Here is a 19,872-nt window from a genome sequence, read left to right as displayed (position 1 = left end):
ACTTCTAACTGCTGGAGTGGAAAATTCCATTCTACACATGCAAATTGTTAATGTGTGTCCTTCCCCGCACACAAATAACACGCTACGGTAAAAAATAGACCACAACTCATTTTATAGCTCAGAAATTCATACAAGACCAGCTACCATCGTAACATATTCTGTAAGAAACGTATTCTATACCTAACTTTCAGCTTTCATTTTAAAAAACAAAATCGCAGATTTATAACTAAATGTTTATATGGCGTAGTGATTTTAAGTTCCTACTTTTGGTGAGGTAGTGACCTCGACCCTGAGGCTTTCAGTTTAGATCAAAACACGCGATCGTATTGGTTTTGGGTTTGCGGAAAACGGAGTTACAACGGTGATCAAATATTTTGCATGATGTTTTATTACGGTTATGATTATTCTGTGAGTGCACCAATCCTTAGGTGGATAAAGTTACAACTTAAAATACAATCAGTGATAACTGTAGACTTTTCAGTGGACGACAACCTTTTTAAAGGACCCATGGCATGGTGGTTTGTTGATGCTTTAAACGGGCTCGTGGAGGTTTCCGGATGTTATATCCGCAGCCTTTCTCGAAATGAACCCTCGGCACGTAGATATAGCCTCCTGGGAGAAAGCCCCATTTCAGCGCTTTTCCCAGTGCGTCGTTTTGCTAATGAGAAGCAGGAGGCGGGGAAGGGTAGAGGGTGGGGGCGGGTCTTATCATTAATATTCATGACATGTAAACGTGTTACCTCTGATTGGCTAACAGCACTGTGACGCTACCTCCAGTGGGTCAGAACAAGCGGATGTGGGTGTCTTACTATGGCGAGAGAGAAGGAACAAACCGCGAAGGGAAAAATACCGCGCGCTGACGTCATTAAGGTGCGACGCGAGGAAATAAAATAAATTCAACAAATGTTTGGGTTTTTACTGAACAAACAAACAAATGAAATGAACGAGTGACTTAAAAAAAGAATGTGGGTGTCTTTGTAAAAACTGTTTTGATTGGCTATTATAACAGAGCATGCTGCATGCTTTTTGGTTTTGTAGCGCAGAGTACCTGGCTAACTGCAGGAAGCGGTTAGCTGCACAGCTAATGTAGCCATTGCAAGGCTAACGTGGCACCGATTTTAAAACACGGCAAAATGACTTAACAGTTATACACTTACTTGTTTTGTTCGGTGTTTGTGGCTGATGCGGCAGGGATGCTTGGTACGGACCCAGGCTTCAGTGACAGTTGATGTGCAAAACCTGCCCTGTACTGTACCAAGTTGTGGAAACATTCCTCAGGAAAATGCTTCCGACAAACATACACCGTCTTAGGTAGACTCGACGGCATATTATTGGAGTAAATAAAATTAAGCCACTGCGTCTTCAGGGGCTCTCCCGTCGGCAGTAAAAACAGACTCCTTTCTGTGTTGTCACATCCATGTACAGCGCAACTTCTATGTTTGGTGGCAACTTTTGAGCTGGGTGGGCAATCCATACAGTGGGTGGGAATCCAGAGGGGGGGGCGTGGGGATCATCTCCCTTGCTGACGTCGGTAAGGGAAGAGCTTCTCAACGCGCCGTTTTGATGCGCCATTCTCAAATATTGGGCATAGTTTGGTTTACACATTATGAAATTTCTAGCCACTGGGGTGACTTAGGAAGGTCAGAGGAACTCATTTTAACGTTAAAAAACCTCAGAAAGTGAAAATTTCATGCCATGGGACCTTTAAGGGAATGCGATGTAGTCGACCATTTATCATGTCCCAGATCAAGCCGCCATTTTTCCACAAATTTGCAGAATTTTTGCCAAATTCTGAAGAGTATTCACATCAAAGATTTAGTTTTATCTGTATTATTCCTTTCATCATTTTATTTCAAATTAAAACCAACATCACCATTCAAAACCATATAGTTTATTGACTGAGTATATTTAGCGGGGTTCCCCCACAGTACCCAGTTTCTGAGACAGACCCTGTTACAATGACATAACCGAGAAGTTATATATCAGTCGAAAGCGTTGATTGGGATTCCTGCGTGAACAAATATGGGGATGTACAAAGATTTGTACGACAAAGATTTACCTCTCAGTAGATTAGTGAATTTGATAGGCACAGCAGCACTGACTGCGTTTCGCCCGTCGTGTTTGTTTTGGGGTCTCGAGCACAAACTTTCGCCAGTGTCATGGCAACCACACTTCATTATTTCTGGAACTTTCCCTTTTCCCTGTTCATGTTACAATGCAAAGACAGTCTTTTTATGTTATGCACCTCAGATACCCCTTTTCCACCAAATCAGTTCCAGGGCTGGTTCGGGGCCAGTGCTGGTGCTGGTTCACACCTCGTTCAACTTGCGAGCCAGCTGAGAACCAGTTTGCTTTTCCATAGCTCGCGGTGCTAAGGGGAGCCACGTCATTACGTCGCTGTATACGTCAGTTACGTCGCTACGTTTGCATAAACCTTGGCGCGAATATCGAAGCAAAAACAACACAGAAGAAGCAGCAGCAGCAACAACAACTTGTTATTGTTGTTGGTCTTGTTATTGTTGTTGGTCTTAACAACTCCTCCCCCCCGCTGACGTAAGTGGTTCTTTCCTCTGGCCCAGCAGAGAGTTGGTGCTAGCCTGGAACCGGTTTTTCTGGCCCCAGAGCCAGTTCTTTGTCAGTGGAAACAGAAAACCCGGTTCCAAACTAAGCACTGGCCCCGAACCAGCCCTGGAACTGCTTTGTTGGAAAAGGGGTAAGAGAGCGTTTTCGAAAAGTATCGGTCTCGCGGCTGGAAAACGGGGTTCTACAGATTTGTGTAAATGTAGACGTAGCTGTAGTTTAACAGTTAGCCTACATTTTTTGCTAGTTAGTCAAAATCAACACGTGGGCCCCAGTTCATGCTAGCTTTTCGATTACAATAAACTATTCACTAATATGTTAGTAAGTATATGCTCGCTTAAACTGGTTTAGTTGTTGTCATGAGAAGGACATGACTCCACCCCCAAGCACCAGATTTTAAATTCAGACCTGCTGGAACAGAACTCATATCGCCAGCCAGGAACCGGCTCATTAGTGGTGGAATTTCAGAAAGCATCATGTGGGTGAAAATGTGATAATGGAGAAGAGACAACGAGAGAAAATGAGTTTATATCAAAGAGAGAGAGAGAAAACAGAGAATCTCAAAGATGATGGAAGTACGTGTGTGTGTGTGTGTGTGTGTGTGTGTGGACTTGAAGTCACAGTTAATTTAGGAGGAACTGAAGAGGGGGAGGCTGTGGGGTGGGGTGTACATTATCTTCACTTTTATCTCTCTACACACACAAACGCACAATCACATGGCTATACTGGCTGAGATCTAAATCCCTCGGACTGCCAGTCTAAGCACTCTACACACACACACACACGCACACACACACACACACTCCAGCATTCTGTCTGTCTCTCTCATCCAGTGCACACGGGGTTTATGTTTGTGTGGTTTGGGACACACATGACCTGGAACAGTAGTTAAACACACACACTGTATATTTTTCTTTTCTCCCTCTTTCCCAGTTTCGCCATTTCTCTTCCATTTATGGTGTTAAGAAACCATCCCACCATCTCTACAGCCAGTGTGTGTGTGTGTGTGTGTGTGTGTTTGAAATTGCTTTATTGTTGAATCCAGTAGTTGGCTTGTAGACTACCTGCAGTCTGGCGGGGGTACGAGTCTGCTTTTAGTTCACTACCTGTTGTTTTAGTGCACTGCTTTCTGCCCGTCAGTGACGATCTCCACTTTCCACAGCTGCACATGCACACACACACACACACACACACACACACACACACACACACAGACAAAAAAAACAAAAAACAAAAAAAACCATACACTGGAACAGTGAGAGAAAAGAAGAACGAGAACAAATGAAGCGAGGGAAGGAGCAAGAGAGGGCAGAAAAGCGAGTGCTTTTATGCCAGAGCCAGTAAAGGCAAGCGGTAACCTGATCAGCCTGAGAACGAGAGAAGGAGGAGGAAGCTGAGCGAAGAAAAAGGCTGAGGTTTAAAAAAAAAAAAGGTAACAAGAGAGCAGGTAGAAGATGAAGGACACGAGGGAGCTGAAGAAGCATGTACAGTGGTGCTTGAAAGTTTGTGAACCCTTTAGAATTTTCTATATTTCTGCATAAATATGATCTAAAACATCATCAGATTTTCAAACAAATGAGACAAAAATATTATACTTGGTCATTTATTTATTGAGGAAAATGATCCAATATTACATATCTGTGAGTGGCAAAAGTATGTGAACCTCTAGGATTAGCAGTTCATTTGAAGGTAAAATTCGAGTCAGGTGTTTTCAATCAATGGGATGACAATCAGGTGTGAGTGGGCACCCTGTTTTATTTAAAGAACAGGGATCTATCAAAGTCTGATCTTCACAACACATGTTTGTGGAAGTGTATCATGGCACGAACAAAGGAGATTTCTGAGGACCTCAGAAAAAGTGTTGTTGATGCTCATCAGGCTGGAAAAGGTTACAAAACCATCTCTAAAGAGTTTGGACTCCACCAATCCACAGTCAGACAGATTGTGTACAAATGGAGGAAATTCAAGACCATTGTTACCCTCCCCAGGAGTGGTCGACCAACAAAGATCACTCCAAGAGCAAGGCGTGTAATAGTTGGCGAGGTCATAAAGGACCCCAGGGTAACTTCTAAGCAACTGAAGGCCTCTCTCACATTGGCTAATGTTAATGTTCATGAGTCCACCATCAGGAGAACACTGAACAACAATGGTGTGCATGGCAGGGTTGCAAGGAGAAAGCCACTGCTCTCCAAAAAGAACACTGCTGCTCATCTGCAGTTTGCTAAAGATCACGTGGACAAGCCAGAAGGCTATTGGAAAAATGTTTTGTGGACGGATGAGACCAAAATAGAACTTTTTGGTTTAAATGAGAAGCATTATGTTTGGAGAAAGGAAAACACTGCATTCCAGTAAAAGTAAGGAAAACCTTATCCCATCTGTGAAACATGGTGGTGGTAGTATCATGGTTTGGGCCTGTTTTGCTGCATCTGGGCCAGGACGGCTTGCCATCATTGATGGAACAATGAATTCTGAATTATACCAGTGAATTCTAAAGGAAAATGTCAGGACATCTGTCCATGAACTGAATCTCAAGAGAAGGTGAGTCATGCAGCAAGACAACGACCCTAAGCACACAAGTCGTTCTACCAAAGAATGGTTAAAGAAGAATAAAGTGAATGTTTTGGAATGGCCAAGTCAAAGTCCTGACCTTAATCCAATGGAAATGTTGTGGAAGGACCTGAAGCGAGCAGTTCATGTGAGGAAACCCACCAACATCCCAGAGTTGAAGCTGTTCTGTACGGAGGAACGGGCTAAAATTCCTCCAAGCCGGTGTGCAGGACTGATCAACAGTTACCGCAAACGTTTAGATGCAGTTATTGCTGCACAAGGGGGTCACACCAGATACTGAAAGCAAAGGTTCACATACTTTTGCCACTCACAGATATGTAATATTGGATCATTTTCCTTAATAAATAAGTGACCCAGTATAATATTTTTGTCTCATTTGTTTAACTGGGTTCTCTTTATCTTCTTTTAGGACGTGTGTGAAAATCTGATGATGTTTTAGGTCATGTTTATGCAGAAACATAGAAAATTCTAAAGGGTTCACAAACTTTCAAGCACCACTGTATAAGCCATGTATGACAAGATTGAACGGAATAACTGTTTTATTCTATCCACATTCACTGGGTTTTGAGAAATGGCGCCTTTTTATTTTTTTCAAATTCGATAAACAAAAACTTTGTACAAAATGTCCGACAAAATCACAGGGTTTTTTGGTGGTTGGCAAACCAACTTCAAGGTGCGTTACGGCCACTGACTGGGCTGGAGTGTGGAACAAGAGAACAAAAAACCCAACCAAACAAAAAACTATATTCTTTTAGCTATTTCTGTTTCTTTTAAATGCTTGATAATTTTTGGGGTTTTGTTTTCGAGTAGAGTTTTTATTTCGTCCTTGGTTGGTTCAGCGACACGCTCCGCCATTTTGTTTTTCTCTACTCACGGTATATGAGCTGATATCCTAGTAGTAGAGCAGCCAAGCAGAGTGCACGATTGCTGATATCCAGTGAATGTGGATAGAATAATAAGTAATTTTTAAAATATCTATAAATCACACAGAAATGTCATTTTTTCCCCCTTACAGTCTGATTACAGGCGGCACGGTGGTGTAGTGGTTAGCGCTGTCGCCTTACAGTAAGAAGGTCCGGGTTCGAGCCCCGTGGCCGGCGAGGGCCTTTCTGTGTGGAGTTTGCATGTTCTCCCCATGTCCGCGTGGGTTTCCTCCGGGTGCTCCGGTTTCCCCCACAGTCCAAAGACATGCAGGTTAGGTTAACTGGTGACTCTAAATTGAGCGTAGGTGTGAATGTGAGTGTGAATGGTTGTCTGTGTCTATGTGTCAGCCCTGTGATGACCTGGCGACTTGTCCAGGGTGAACCCCGCCTTTCGCCCGTAGTCAGCTGGGATAGGATCCAGCTTGCCTGCGACCCTGTAGAACAGGATAAAGCGGCTACAGATAATGAGATGAGATGAGTCTGATTACAAGTTACTCACCGTGATATCGGATGGTCTTGCGTGGGACTGGGTTCCAGTTCACACAGTTCGCAATTTCCAGACCAATCACTAGCATCACAAGTAGGACTTTAGCCGCACCCATTTCTCCAGGTCTCCTTTTTTTGGATTGGATAGAAACTGGAAAAGAAATCTTATTTGAGACCTGTTTTGGTTCCAATTGAACAACAATGGTCCTGATTAGATGGCTGTTGGTTCTGATTGGAAGAACGGTACTTCTTGGTGTACAGCGATGGTTCTGATTGGTCGTCTTGACGATCAGTGAAGAAGTTTGGTTTGGAGAACTGGTAGTTTGAGTTTGGTAGAAATGCTTCTTCTTGGTGGCTCTGATTGGCCGTTCTTGGTGATAATCAGTTCTTGGAGAACTGGTAGTTGGGTAGAAATGGTTCTGATTGGACCACTGTTGGTTCTAAGTGTACAGAATGGATGACACAGCTGGGTCAAATGAGAAACAGCAATTCCTGGTAGACTCCGCTTGTTCTGATTAGATGTCTCGTAGTTGTGAGCATACAGCAGGGGCTGTGTTCACTCTTGGTGCAGAGAGATGGTTCGGACTGGACAATGAGCCACAGGAGATGTTCAAAATAACCTGTCAGCCTGTAAGGGGAGAAAACAACATAAATGTAAGCAAAAGTAATTCTGTGAAGTGCTCGTACCTTCTCACGGCATCTTGTTGCCTTCAGGCTACGCAACAAAACAAAGCATTAAATCAACAGCTCCATTTGAGAACTACATTGTTTTGAAGCGTGCACTCTGAGTGTTAATTTAACACTCGTGATTTAGCTGTGCGCTGGACTGGAACATTGTTGGTAAAGATGGGAAAGGGGATGGCGGGGTTACTGTCGAGACAATTTAATGACAGCGTGTGCAGCTCAAAAAAAAAAAAAAAACAAACAAAAAAACTATTGAAATGTTTTGGCAGAGTAGGAGCCAAACCATGAATGCCTGTCAGCATGCGGCGGCATCAACGCAGCCCACTTCAGCATCGTTTATAGCAGAAATACATCAAATATCCCTGACAACCTGCGAAGAAATGAAAGATGGGATTGTAATTGTAATGAGACGGCCGTATACTGCGAAAATGGGTTTTTAGGCCAGAGGCGAGGTGAGCGCAAGTGAGATCGTAACACATGCTCAGCCGTAACGATTCAGCCTTAATCATCGCGTCTCATTCGCGTCTGTTTGTTTCTGTTTAAAAAAAAAAAGCCAGGGAAATTAAGTGACCGATTACATTCACTCAAGTGTCGAGTACGCAGAGTAAACCTTCTGACTTTTAAACATGCCTTAAATGTCACGCTTCCTTTTACTGCGAGATGTAAAAATAAACAAAGAGGAAGGAAAAAAAATAAAACCCCACAAGAAGCTCTTCCCATCACCCTGAAGTGGTTTTATCAGTGTGAATTTTTCTTTTTTTTAAAAAGGTCTGCCCGAGAGAAGAGAAAACGCTCCTTCTGCCGTTCCTGCAATTGAGATGCAGGGCTCGGCCACAACAAACTCGCAGCTCACATCGATTTCGGTTTGTGTGCGTTTTATTTCTACAAGAAAACGAGCTGAAGGAGAAAAACGTGAAGGAAAAACATCAGTACACAGATCACGGTCATTTTCTGCACATCACTCGTCACGAGGAAACGGTTTGTCTGGAATTTACTCCAGCTTCAGGTGTTTCTGATATTTTAATGGTTTGAATGTTTGCTTTGACAATCAACAGGAATATAGAGGACATGACACGGTTCCACAAAGATATGAAGTTCATCTTCGAGTGGCGAACATATTTTCAACACAAGAAGATAAACTTCATATCTTCACGCCACCGTGTAATGTTCTTTATATTATACAGACACGTCCACAAAAAAATGTGCAAGTTAAAGCTGAACTGCCTTTCAGATTTTTCAAGTGTAGGTCATAAAAATAATTTTCCCGACACCCAATTATTTTTGTTTACTGACCAAAAGCTACTGAATTTGAATCACAGACTTCCAATTTTATGAATTTATCTCCACGTGGCCGTAAATTCTCCGCTGTTTTTTCCTGCTTCACCATGACCCAATACAAGATACTACGTCATGCATCACATCCCGTGGTGGTCTTTCCCCGTTCACGCAAGGCATTGTGGGATACAAATTTGAAACAGGAGAGAAAAATGGAGGATGTGAGTGTGCGAATGAAACGTGAAAGAGCGACTACAGTAACGGAAAGAAAGCGAGAAGAAAAGACGTTATGTTCTATACGAAGGAAAGGAAACGCAGGACCAAACTAATAAATATGGGCGCTCAGCGAGCACCTCGGTGTGATCAGCTGTTCGTTTAGCGACAGAATGATGGAACTGTCAGTGCACGCTCAAAGGTAAACCTGCGCATGCGCAAACACACACACACGGACTTCCTCTGTCTGCTTGACTGCACGAAGCGAGCGATTTCATGCACATTATTTGTTTTAATCCCATCAAATTAAATAACTTCCCAGCCACAGAATGGCCTGATATTTTGTCAGATATTACAGAAATAAACATATATCACAATGACCACATTTCAGAGAGAAATACGTAAATTTCACCGATTTTATGAAATCGAAGGGCCGTCTTGCTTTCAGTATGTGTGTATATGGTATATATTCTATGGACACCAGTGTTTTAGTGGGAACTACACCACTTGTGTTTTTCATCCGAGCTCCATCCGGGACATGGAGAACCAAAACCATGACATAAATCTCGATCAGTCACTCGTGAGCAAATCGATGAGTTGTTTTGATAAATTTGGGGACTTTTTGTTTGTCAATATGTCGATATAATAAAAAGAAAATCACACATTGGTTTTAAGATATGAAGTTTATCTTCTCATGTTGAAAAACTCGCGTTTTTCGGACGAAATACATCACGGATCTCATCTCATCTCATCATCTCTAGCTGCTTTATCCTGTTCTACAGGGTCGCAGGCGAGCTGGAGCCTATCCCAGCTGACTACGGGCGAAAGGCGGGGTTCACCCTGGACAAGTCGCCAGGTCATCACAGGGCTGACACATAGACACAGACAACCATTCACACTCACATTCACACCTACGCTCAATTTAGAGTCACCAGTTAACCTAACCTGCATGTCTTTGGACTGTGGGGGAAACCGGAGCACCCGGAGGAAACCCACGCGGACATGGGGAGAACATGCAAACTCCACACAGAAAGGCCCTCGCCGGCCACGGGGCTCGAACCTGGACCTTCTTGCTGTGATGCGACGGCGCTAACCACTACACCACTGTGCCACCCACATCATGGATCTGAGTGACACAATTCCTGATCGTTCACTCTGATGATGTCACTCCCAGTGTTTTCCCGCTGACTAGACGCGCGTTGTCAAAATGGCGAACCGGTTCAAAATGAAAATTCTTTTGATTTACCTGCATATTTTTTTGTGGATGTGTCCCTATAATATTAAGACTATTACACGGTGGTGCGAGGATATGAAGTTTATCTTGTCGTGTTGGAAAAATATAAATATATATTCACCACTCAAAGATAAACTTCATATCTTTGCGCCACCATGTAATATCCTCCATGTACATGAGATCAGATCGCATCGGAATCTTGAGCGGGTTGAAATCTGCTCTTGCACCGATCGTCTATCTCACTTCTAAATTGTGTATCTGCAATTTCTGAGAATTATAATTAAATGAAAAAAAAAAGTCTATTAATTTCTTTCTTGGCACAAAAACAGAACGATGGAAATGACAGATCTTAGAGATGTTATCTGAAGCAGGTGTAAACCGGTTCTTGATTCTGTGTGAGATGAAGAACTTCTCCTTCCCGTGGGCTGATAATTTCATTAATACTTACAGGACTTCCTCAAGTCCATTTGCTGACATGTAAATTGAGATACGCTCCATTTCTACATTTTAACAACGCGGATCACGTCTGAAATGCAAATCCGAAAATGGCTTTGGTATTCACACAATATATCCTCGAATTTATTTTAGCGAATGCATTTTGCAGCACAGCGTATTTCATTTGAAATGCATTTCACTTCTATTCTTTTTCCATCACAGGTGGAATGAGTGGAGAGCAAAGCTGTGCAAACTGAACAGGAGATTGAAAAGGCCTTGTCCCAAATCTCCAGCAAGAAAGAAAAAAAAAAGTGCGCACACACGCGAATGGAAGAAGACGTCAAGAGGGAAAAAGACTGTGCTGGATGACCTTTCCATCGGCTGCTTTTGGGACAGGGACTTTCACTCGAGTGCTAATTACTGCCTACAAATTAGAGACGAGACAGGCCGGGGTATCAATCCCGACAAAGACAGCTGGCTAGTTTTTTTTTTTGAGGGACCGAGGGTGAACGCTCCAAGGAAGTGTGTGTGTGTGTGTGTGTGTGTGTGTGTGTGTGTGTGTGTGTGTGTGTGTGTATGTATATGAGGGACAGAATGTTTTGACCCAGTCTTTCCCTGAGGAAAACAAGCGGTCATGTTTGTTCCGGTCCGCGCTGATGCTGGGAAGAAGAAGAGGTCAAGTACTGAGCGATGACCAGTCTCAAATATCTAAAGTGCCATTGATCTTTTACTCCTCCTCTGCTCCTCCTCTTTGCCAAATGAAACTCATGACCTCTTACCTCTAACCTCTGACCCGTTTAAAACTCAGAGGTGCTCATCAATAACAGAGTTGTTGTGAAGCAGGAGGATGAAGATTAGATGAAGTGAAGGTCAGATGTGGAAAAAAAACCCCTCTTCAAACACAAACAGTCTCACGCTCAACGCTCTTCCCTTCCCTCCTCCTTCCCTCCTCCCTTCATCACTCCTTCCTGCTCTGAAGTGCATAAAGCCCAGCGGCCAGCGGGAGACAGATGGAAAGCTAGTCAACATCCGTATGCCATCACTCAGAGGACAGTTAGAGAGCTAACGGCATGAGTGCAGTACCAACAACCTGCGTTTCTTTCCCCAGTACTCGCACAATACAGAATTACACTCGGCTGCTTTTTTATTCAACAATCTCACATTTCAAACTGAAAAAAATCCATTTTCATGTCCATTCAGCTTTGAGTGTCTTTTTTTTTGCATTTATGTTTTGTCTACAAGAAACGATTCTCAACCACATCAGCCTTTTAAATTGTCTTTACACTAAAGTTACAGGATGATTAAAAAAAAAGTTTGTACTGTTTACAGTGAATGTTCACTCGACAACTCAACAGGTTCATCAACAATTCAACACAACAGCGCCACATCAACTTAACAACTCACACCAAGACAACTCAACTCACATCAACTCAACTCACATCATCAGCTCAACACAACTCACATCAACACCATTCAACTCATCAACACAACTCACATCAACTTAACTCAACTCACCTCAACTCACATCAACACCATTCAACTCATCAACTCAACTCAACACCATTCAACTCATCAACTCAACTCAACTCACATCAACACCATTCAACTCATCAACTCATCTCAACTCACATCAACAGCTCAACACAACTCACATCAGCTCACCTCAACTCACATCAACACCATTCAACTCATCAACACAACTCACATCAACAGCTCAACACAACTCACATCAGCTCACCAACTCACATCAACACCATTCAACTCATCAACACAACTCACATCAACAGCTCAACACAACTCACATCAACACCATTCAACTCATCAACTCAACTCAACAGCTCAACACAACTCACATCAACACCATTCAACTCATCAACTCAAATCAACTCACATCAACAGCTCAACACAACTCACATCAGCTCACCTCAACTCACATCAACACCATTCAACTCATCAACTCAACTCAACTCACATCAACAGCTCAACACAACTCACATCAACACCATTCAACTCATCAACTCAACTCACATCAACAGCTCAACACAACTCACATCAACACCATTCAACTCATCAACTCAAATCAACTCAACTCACCTCACCTCAACTCACAACTCACATGAACTCAACCGACATCAACACCATTCAACTCAACACAACTCATCAATTTAACTCGCATCACATCAACACAACTCCCATCAACACAACTGAACTCCCATCAACTCAAATAAACTCAACACAACACACACCAAGACAACGCAACTCACATCCACTTAACATCTCAACTCACATCAACAACACAACACAACTCACATCAACTTCTCACATCAATCTAACAGCTCAACTGGCTTCAATGTAACATCTCAACTCACATCAACTCACCTGAACACAACTCGGCTCACATCCAGTTTTCAACTCAACTCGACTCACCTATTCAACACCTAAAACACCCAACAGTTCTACTCACCAACTCTAATAAACAGCTCAACAAACAACTGCTCAACACTTCAGCTCAACTCTAGTACGCTGGACCATCTGGCAAGTCGTTCACATCTGGATGGAGAATGGTGGATTCAAGTGGCTGTGGTAATTCTACACACAGAGAACATGACGGTGGAGTGACACACTATTACTGTTAGTTCTTTCCAATCTTGATTGCGTTGTTAAAGCAGATACGCAGAGCCTTTATTTTTAAATATATTTCTGAGTGGATAGTATCTCCATCCTTGACTCTTGTATGCTGCATAAATGGGAATAAAAAAAAATATTATTATATATAAAATTGAGAGTTAAAATCGACCGCAAAGTTGGCATTGGAGCTGCCCCGCTGAGCCAGCCAGCCCTGAGCGCGTGACGTCACAGCAAGAACCGGTTTTAAGGCCGAGGCCTTTTACAGCTATAGCCTAAAAGTCATATAAATAAAGATTTATGGTGAAAGTAAGAAATAGCGTTACCGACTTGCTCAACTAAGACTGATTTGACTTCATTGATTGTGGGTTGACTCTCATTAAAACAGGATGGGTACTATAACTTATGCAACATACATGTACATGCATGCATTTTCACTGATAAAACGTAAAAGGCTAATTAAATAATCAGATGAACGGAGACAATCACATTCTGAAGCAAATTAAATAATCTTATACCGCTAACTTAAACACACAATACAAGTTACATGGATTAATCTAAACGCAGGTAAACAACGAGTGATTTTTTAAAAAAATCCAATTGAGAGTCGGAGCGTAACCCGTCTGTGTTCTCACCTCTCGAAGGCCGATTGTTTTTGAAACAATCTGACTTTCAGTTGTTTGTTCAGGTCTCCGTTCATTCGCTTCTTTCACGTAAGGGCGAGATGGCAGCGATATCCAGTTTAGAAATCAGACGGCTGCTCCACTCATTCACTTTTCTTCATACTGTGTACTCCGCCATTACTGCTCGGCTCAGGCAATTACTAAAACCCGGGATGGAACGGGATGTCACCGGTTTTAGCAACAACTGCAGGGAGGCCACTGCCCGAGCGATATGTCCCGTCCCGTTCCGTCCCGGGTTTTACCAACAACCCTCGGCTCACTCCGGGAGGACTGGTGCAACTGAACTCACTTTCCTTTTTAATAAATAAATACTTTCCTTTTCTGGTAGTTTCATTTAATTGTTGATACTGCACCCTCTTTCAATACGGGTTTATAGCCAACGCTCCTCAACAGATCAGGGGTTTCATACGAGTCTTCAGTAAAATGTGCAGAGCAGAGGACAGACCACTTCGTAGGCGCCCAATGTGCCTGTGAATTTCTCGCAAAACGCGTCCGAATCTTTGCAGTTTGAACATTCTTGGGCCATGAATGCAACACACATCCACCTTCTGTCATGTTGCTGCACCCGCCAGCAACACATCCACGTGGCAAGGCGATAAATTAGCTCAAAATGGAGGATCGGAGTTGCAGTCAGCTCTGTGTTTTAGTATAGCGGAAATGGCGATGAGACCGACAGACTTCCTGCTGTGACGTTACAGACGTCAAGGTCATTCACTCAGACCGCTACCTATATAAATCACTTTAATCATAAAAATTACTATATTAGATTTATTGTTAACGCTTAAAACTATTCCTGTGCCATTCTTGAGGTCTCAAGGCATTTATAAACGAAAGCGAGGCCATGGCTCTGCGTATCTGCTTTAAAGTTTTCTGACTTTTCTCTCAGCATTTTCAACTGTTTGTTCTGTTCAAGCCTGATTAAGGATAAGAAGTGTGTGTGTTTTAAATCAAGGGCAATCTTACTCAGCAAAACAACATCTCACTTTTCCCACATCCCTTTTTTTTTTCAATCAACTGTGATGATACAATGCTATACTGATCTTCTGCACCTAATAAACGACAATCCGAATACCCCAGTCCAACGTCCACTCTCATCTGTTTGACAAATTTCTTACACTCTTTAAAAATCAGCGCCCAAAACCAGGCAACAAATCACCATCCGACACCAACCGACTCAGGAACCGGAGCCAAGACACGAAGGACAGCGGATTCCAAATAACACTCTCATGCAGATAAACGAGTTCATTTTGTTCTATGCCTAAATAAGGAATTAACAGTGTCAGGGTGTAAAAGGTCAACTTTGGTTAAGGAGGCGTGGCCTCTGTGCCTGTCCGTTACAGTAAAGGAAGCATCTCTACAATTCTAACATACAGTATAAAATCACTGGCGAAATGAAACGAGTTTTGTCTTCATCATGCACATAAGATCATTGATCACATCTCAAAATTAGTGTCAAATCAAAATCATCTCAGACAGAGAACCGCACCATGAGAACGCTGTGTACTCCGAGCTGCTCATTTGCATTCAGTCTGACTATTTATATCTGCAGGAAGTACACAAGTCACAACAAAGAATTCACACACATTGCTGTGCTTTTTCCCAACTTACTCAGACTCCCACATAGAGATAACATTACAAAAACAAGCAGCAGAGTTACGAGGGTCCATCTCCAAGATGCCCATTGGTGGGCGTGTCTTTGTACCTGTGAATGACCCCAAAGACCTGCCCTATTCAACATTTCTGCTCACTGAGCAGGCAAAATAAATTACAGTCCACAAGTACCCCTTTTCCACAAAATCAGTTCCAGGGCTGGTTCGGGGCCAGTGCTGGTGCTGGTTCACAACTCGTTCAACTTGCGAGCCAGCTGAGAACCAGTTTGCTTTTCCATAGCTCGCGGTGCTAAGGGAAGCCACGTCATTACGTCGCTGTATACATCAGTTTAGGGCTGTGCCGATAGACGATGCCATCGTCCATCGACGATGGTGGTCATCCATCACGATGGAGAGCCACCATCATGATACCACGCCCCCTCCTGTCATAAACATGCATATACGGTATCATCTGGGCCTATTTAACCTAAAAAGTTAGTTTTTTGTTAGTTTAGTTAGTTAGTTTTGTTTAATATATAAATATATTATATAACATATAATTATATATAAATACATAATTATATAAATCATTATAAAGTAATATCCTATTACCGCTTGTTCACGTAGGCTATGGTGCAGGGACGTGCTAGTGAACATAACATGTGGTTACACAAATGCAGTATGCTACTAATAATACATTTCAATTTCATTTTTTAGCCTACACTATACTTTTAATGTAAAATTTGTCATGTTGTTCAAACAAATAGCCGCTATTAACGACTTCAGTCGGGAAATATTGCACCTTATCAAACGGCAGTGAAGCGCAGACTTCGGCAGAAGTCAAGTAACTTTAATCTGGTAAATAGGCCCACTTTCAGACACAAAATGGTCCACTCTAAGCCATAATGTCAAACCAAATGGAAGAATGAAGGTGATTCTGATAAATGTAAAGACAGTAAAAAAAAAAAATATATATATATATATATATATATATATATATATATATATATATATATATATATATATATTAAATCATGATTTTAAAAGCTGGTGCAATAATTCAAACACTAATAAATTGGAAAAATTAGCGCGTTCAAGTGCGCACTAAAGGCCGAAACGCATCTTCAATTGATATGGTGTAAATAAACAATGAGTAATAGCTTAAGTGTAGTTTCTTCTCATAGTTTGAATACTAGTCTTTCATTGTTAGAGCAGATTAATATCTTAGCGTGATCAGTGAGTGCTCGGGGAGGTTCGTTTCCACCTGCGCCTTGTGCAGCTAATTTCTCCGAAGCCAGCTGTGCGCAAACGCAGTGTTGACTGCTCGGCAAACTCCAAACGCTCGGTCTGTACTGGCCCTCTGTTGCGCAAGCGAGTTGGTTATGGCCAGGTTCAAATTGTGCCCAAGACAACTTAACCACGGCCGTTTCAATTGCCTGATGGCTGCAACAATATTCGCCCCGTTGTTATGCAGGCGATCTTTTTCTCCTCTATTTTCCATTCGGCAAGTGTCTCGCGCAATGCGTCTTCTAAATTGTCCGCTGAATGCGTCTCTGGCATGAAACTCGTCTGCAGGCATTTGGACTGCATTGCCCACTCTCGGTCCACATAATGTACGGTAGCTGACATATAGGGCATCATGTTGCAGCTGGACCACATATCCGTTATCAGGGCCAAATATTCCACATCACCTAGCGCTTTTTTTTCTTTACGTGCCAAAGCCTCGGATGAGTATCTAATACTTTTAATAATAATAATAATAATAATAATAATAATAATAATATTTAATAACGTGGTATTAAAATCCCCCCCCGCTCATGATATGATCGTCCATCACGATGTTTGCACTGTAAACATCGTCGATGCCAATTAAGGGGACATCGCACAGCCCTACATCAGTTGCATCGTTGTATACGTCAGTTACGTCGCTGTATACGTCAGTTACGTCGCTACGTTTGCATAAACCTTGGCGCGAATATCGAAGCAAAAACAACACGGAAGAAGCAGCAGCAGCAGCAGCAACAACAACAACAACAACAACAACAATAATAATGGATGACTTTGCGTTTGTACAGCTGCTGCTTCTCGTTGCTTAAAAATGGCGATCTTTCGCGGTCTTGTTATTGTTGTTGGTCTTAATAACTCCGCCCCCTCGCTGACATAAGCGGTTCTTTCCTCTGGCCCAGCAGAGAGTTGGTGCTAGCCTGGAACCGGTTTTTCTGGCCCCAGAGCCAGTTCTTTGTCAGTGGAAACAGAAAACCCGGTTCCAAACTAAGCACTGGCCCCGAACCAGCCCTGGAACTGCTTTGGTGGAAAAGGGGCAAAGGTAAGGTTTTCTCCTGTCAGCTAGCTGACTTTGTGAAAATACCTGATTATTTCAACATCTGAGCTTGAAGACATGCCCACGTTCCCATCTATGGATGAAAAACAAAGTCAGGTTGCCATATATATACAGTTAGGTTAACGTGGGGCGGCCATGGCCTGAAGTGCCCTTGAGCAAGGCATTTAACCCCTGACTGCTCCCCAGGCGCTGTAGTGTGGCTGCCCACGGCTCTGGGGGTGTCTCTGTGTGTGTGTGTGTGTGTGTGTGTGTGTGTGTGTGTGTGTGTGTGTGTGTGTTCACTGCTTCAGATGGGTTAAATGCAGAGGATGAATCTCACTGTGCTTGAAGTGTGCATGTGACAAATAAAGGTTTCTTCTTCTTCTCTCTATACGGACTCTATATTTCCATATAAGAACTCATAGACACATCCAAATCTCCACAGGTGAACTATAATACAAGTCAAGATTGTAATATATGAACTTCAAAGGCTCCATATTTCCAGATATAAACTCAATCTACATTTGATTCCCAAAGACACACCCATATTTTCCATATATGGTCTTCAAAACACACCCATTGAAGATGCTTCCATCTCAATATACGAGATCTGAGAAGTTTATATTCTCTTATATGGACTCAAAGTTTCAGATATATCTCCATATATGGACAAAGTCTCACCTAAATATCCATATAGAGGTTCAAGTTTTGCCTGTATCTCCATATATGGGCATAGTCCAATAATTAAGCATATGAACTCAAACTTCCATATCTGGACTCAAGCCCCTCCTATATTTCAATATCTGGACATGTTTCTCCAACACTGAAGAATATGGACTCAAGGCCTCAGATATACTTCCTATGTGCTACACATATAGCTATACATACCGTATAGAGACTAAAATCCTGCCTAAATTACCATATATGGACGCAAACGATCATCTATACTTTCATATATGGACTGAAAAAAACCTGATTCTCTGAATACCGAGATGACAAACTATAATTTTGTTACTCTAAATGTGAAGCTCCTCCCATGCTAGCATAAACCCCGCCCACTTCACGGACTTCAAGATTGCCATTATTATGAGAGGAAGAGGAATGTTTGGCCTGCGCTGATGGTGACAGACCACGCAGCTGGCATGTGGTGTGTGTGTGTGTGTGTGTGTGTGTGTGTGCACTGAAAGTGTGATGGTGCTGGGAGTGGGAGTGTGAACGAGTGGGAGTGTGACAGCTCGTGCACGCCTGTTAAGTGTGTGTTTTGGCAAGTTGTGATCTGTTTGATTAGCCAATTATAGGGAATGAAATCCAGATCATCAAGAGGAGTTTTATCAGCTGTGGAGAACAAACACACACACTCATCCACATTGACACACACACACACACACACTCATCCACATTCACACACACATACACACACACACACACACACACACACACACACACACACAGTCATCCGCGCCAACACACACCGTCATCCGCACTGACACACACACACACACACACCCCGTCATACACACACACACACACACACCCCGTCATACACACACACACACACACACACACACCCCGTCATCCGCGCCGACACACAAACACCCCGTCATCCGCGCCGACACACACACACAGTCATCCGCGCCGACACACACACACAGTCATCCACGCCGACACACACACACCCCGTCATCTGCGCCAACACACACACAGTCATCCGCGCCCACACACACACAAACACCCCGTCATCCGCGCCGACACAGACACACACCCCGTCATCCGCGCCGACACACACACACAGTCATCCGCGCCGACACACACACACCCCGTCATCTGCGCCAACACACACACAGTCATCCGCGCCCACACACACACACACCCCGTCATCCGCGCTGACACACACACCCCGTCATCCGCGCCTACACACACACCCCGTCATCCGCGCCGACACACACACCCACACCCCGTCATCCGCACCGACACACACACCCACCCACACCCCGTCATCCGCGCCGACACACAAACACCCCGTCATCCGCGCCGACACACACACACACACCCCGTCATCCGCGCCGACACACACACACACCCCGTCATCCGCGCCGACACACACACACACCCCGTCATCGGCGCCGACACACACACACACCCCGTCATCCGCGCCGACACACACACAGTCATCTGTGCCGACACACACACACACCCCGTCATCCGCGCCGACACACACACAGTCATCTGCGCCGACACACACACACCCCGTCATCCG

General features: G+C 43.3%; 1 protein-coding gene across 3 annotated transcripts in view; it reads right to left on the bottom strand.

Annotated features, from left to right (window-relative positions):
* sema4c (sema domain, immunoglobulin domain (Ig), transmembrane domain (TM) and short cytoplasmic domain, (semaphorin) 4C) overlaps window positions 1-19,872 on the bottom strand; it is a 118,608-nt gene that overhangs the window by 41,882 nt on the left and 56,854 nt on the right. The window contains exons 3-4 of one of the 3 annotated variants that reach the window (XM_060907502.1): window positions 6,805-7,185; window positions 6,571-6,708 (exon numbers count right to left, since the gene is read on the bottom strand). In XM_060907502.1, coding sequence (XP_060763485.1) covers window positions 6,571-6,673 — 103 coding nt within the window. In that variant the 5' untranslated portion in view covers window positions 6,674-6,708; window positions 6,805-7,185. Of the gene's footprint in view, window positions 1-3,644; window positions 4,096-6,570; window positions 7,186-19,872 lie in introns of those variants that run through there. The other 2 variants (XM_060907501.1, XM_060907500.1) reach the window with 2 other exon arrangements.

This window comes from Neoarius graeffei, chromosome 24 (genome assembly GCF_027579695.1).
Source record: "Neoarius graeffei isolate fNeoGra1 chromosome 24, fNeoGra1.pri, whole genome shotgun sequence".
Classification (NCBI taxonomy): domain Eukaryota; kingdom Metazoa; phylum Chordata; class Actinopteri; order Siluriformes; family Ariidae; genus Neoarius; species Neoarius graeffei.
The sequence above is the reverse complement of the archived record's forward strand: the minus strand, read 5'-3'. Positions and strand labels throughout refer to the sequence as shown.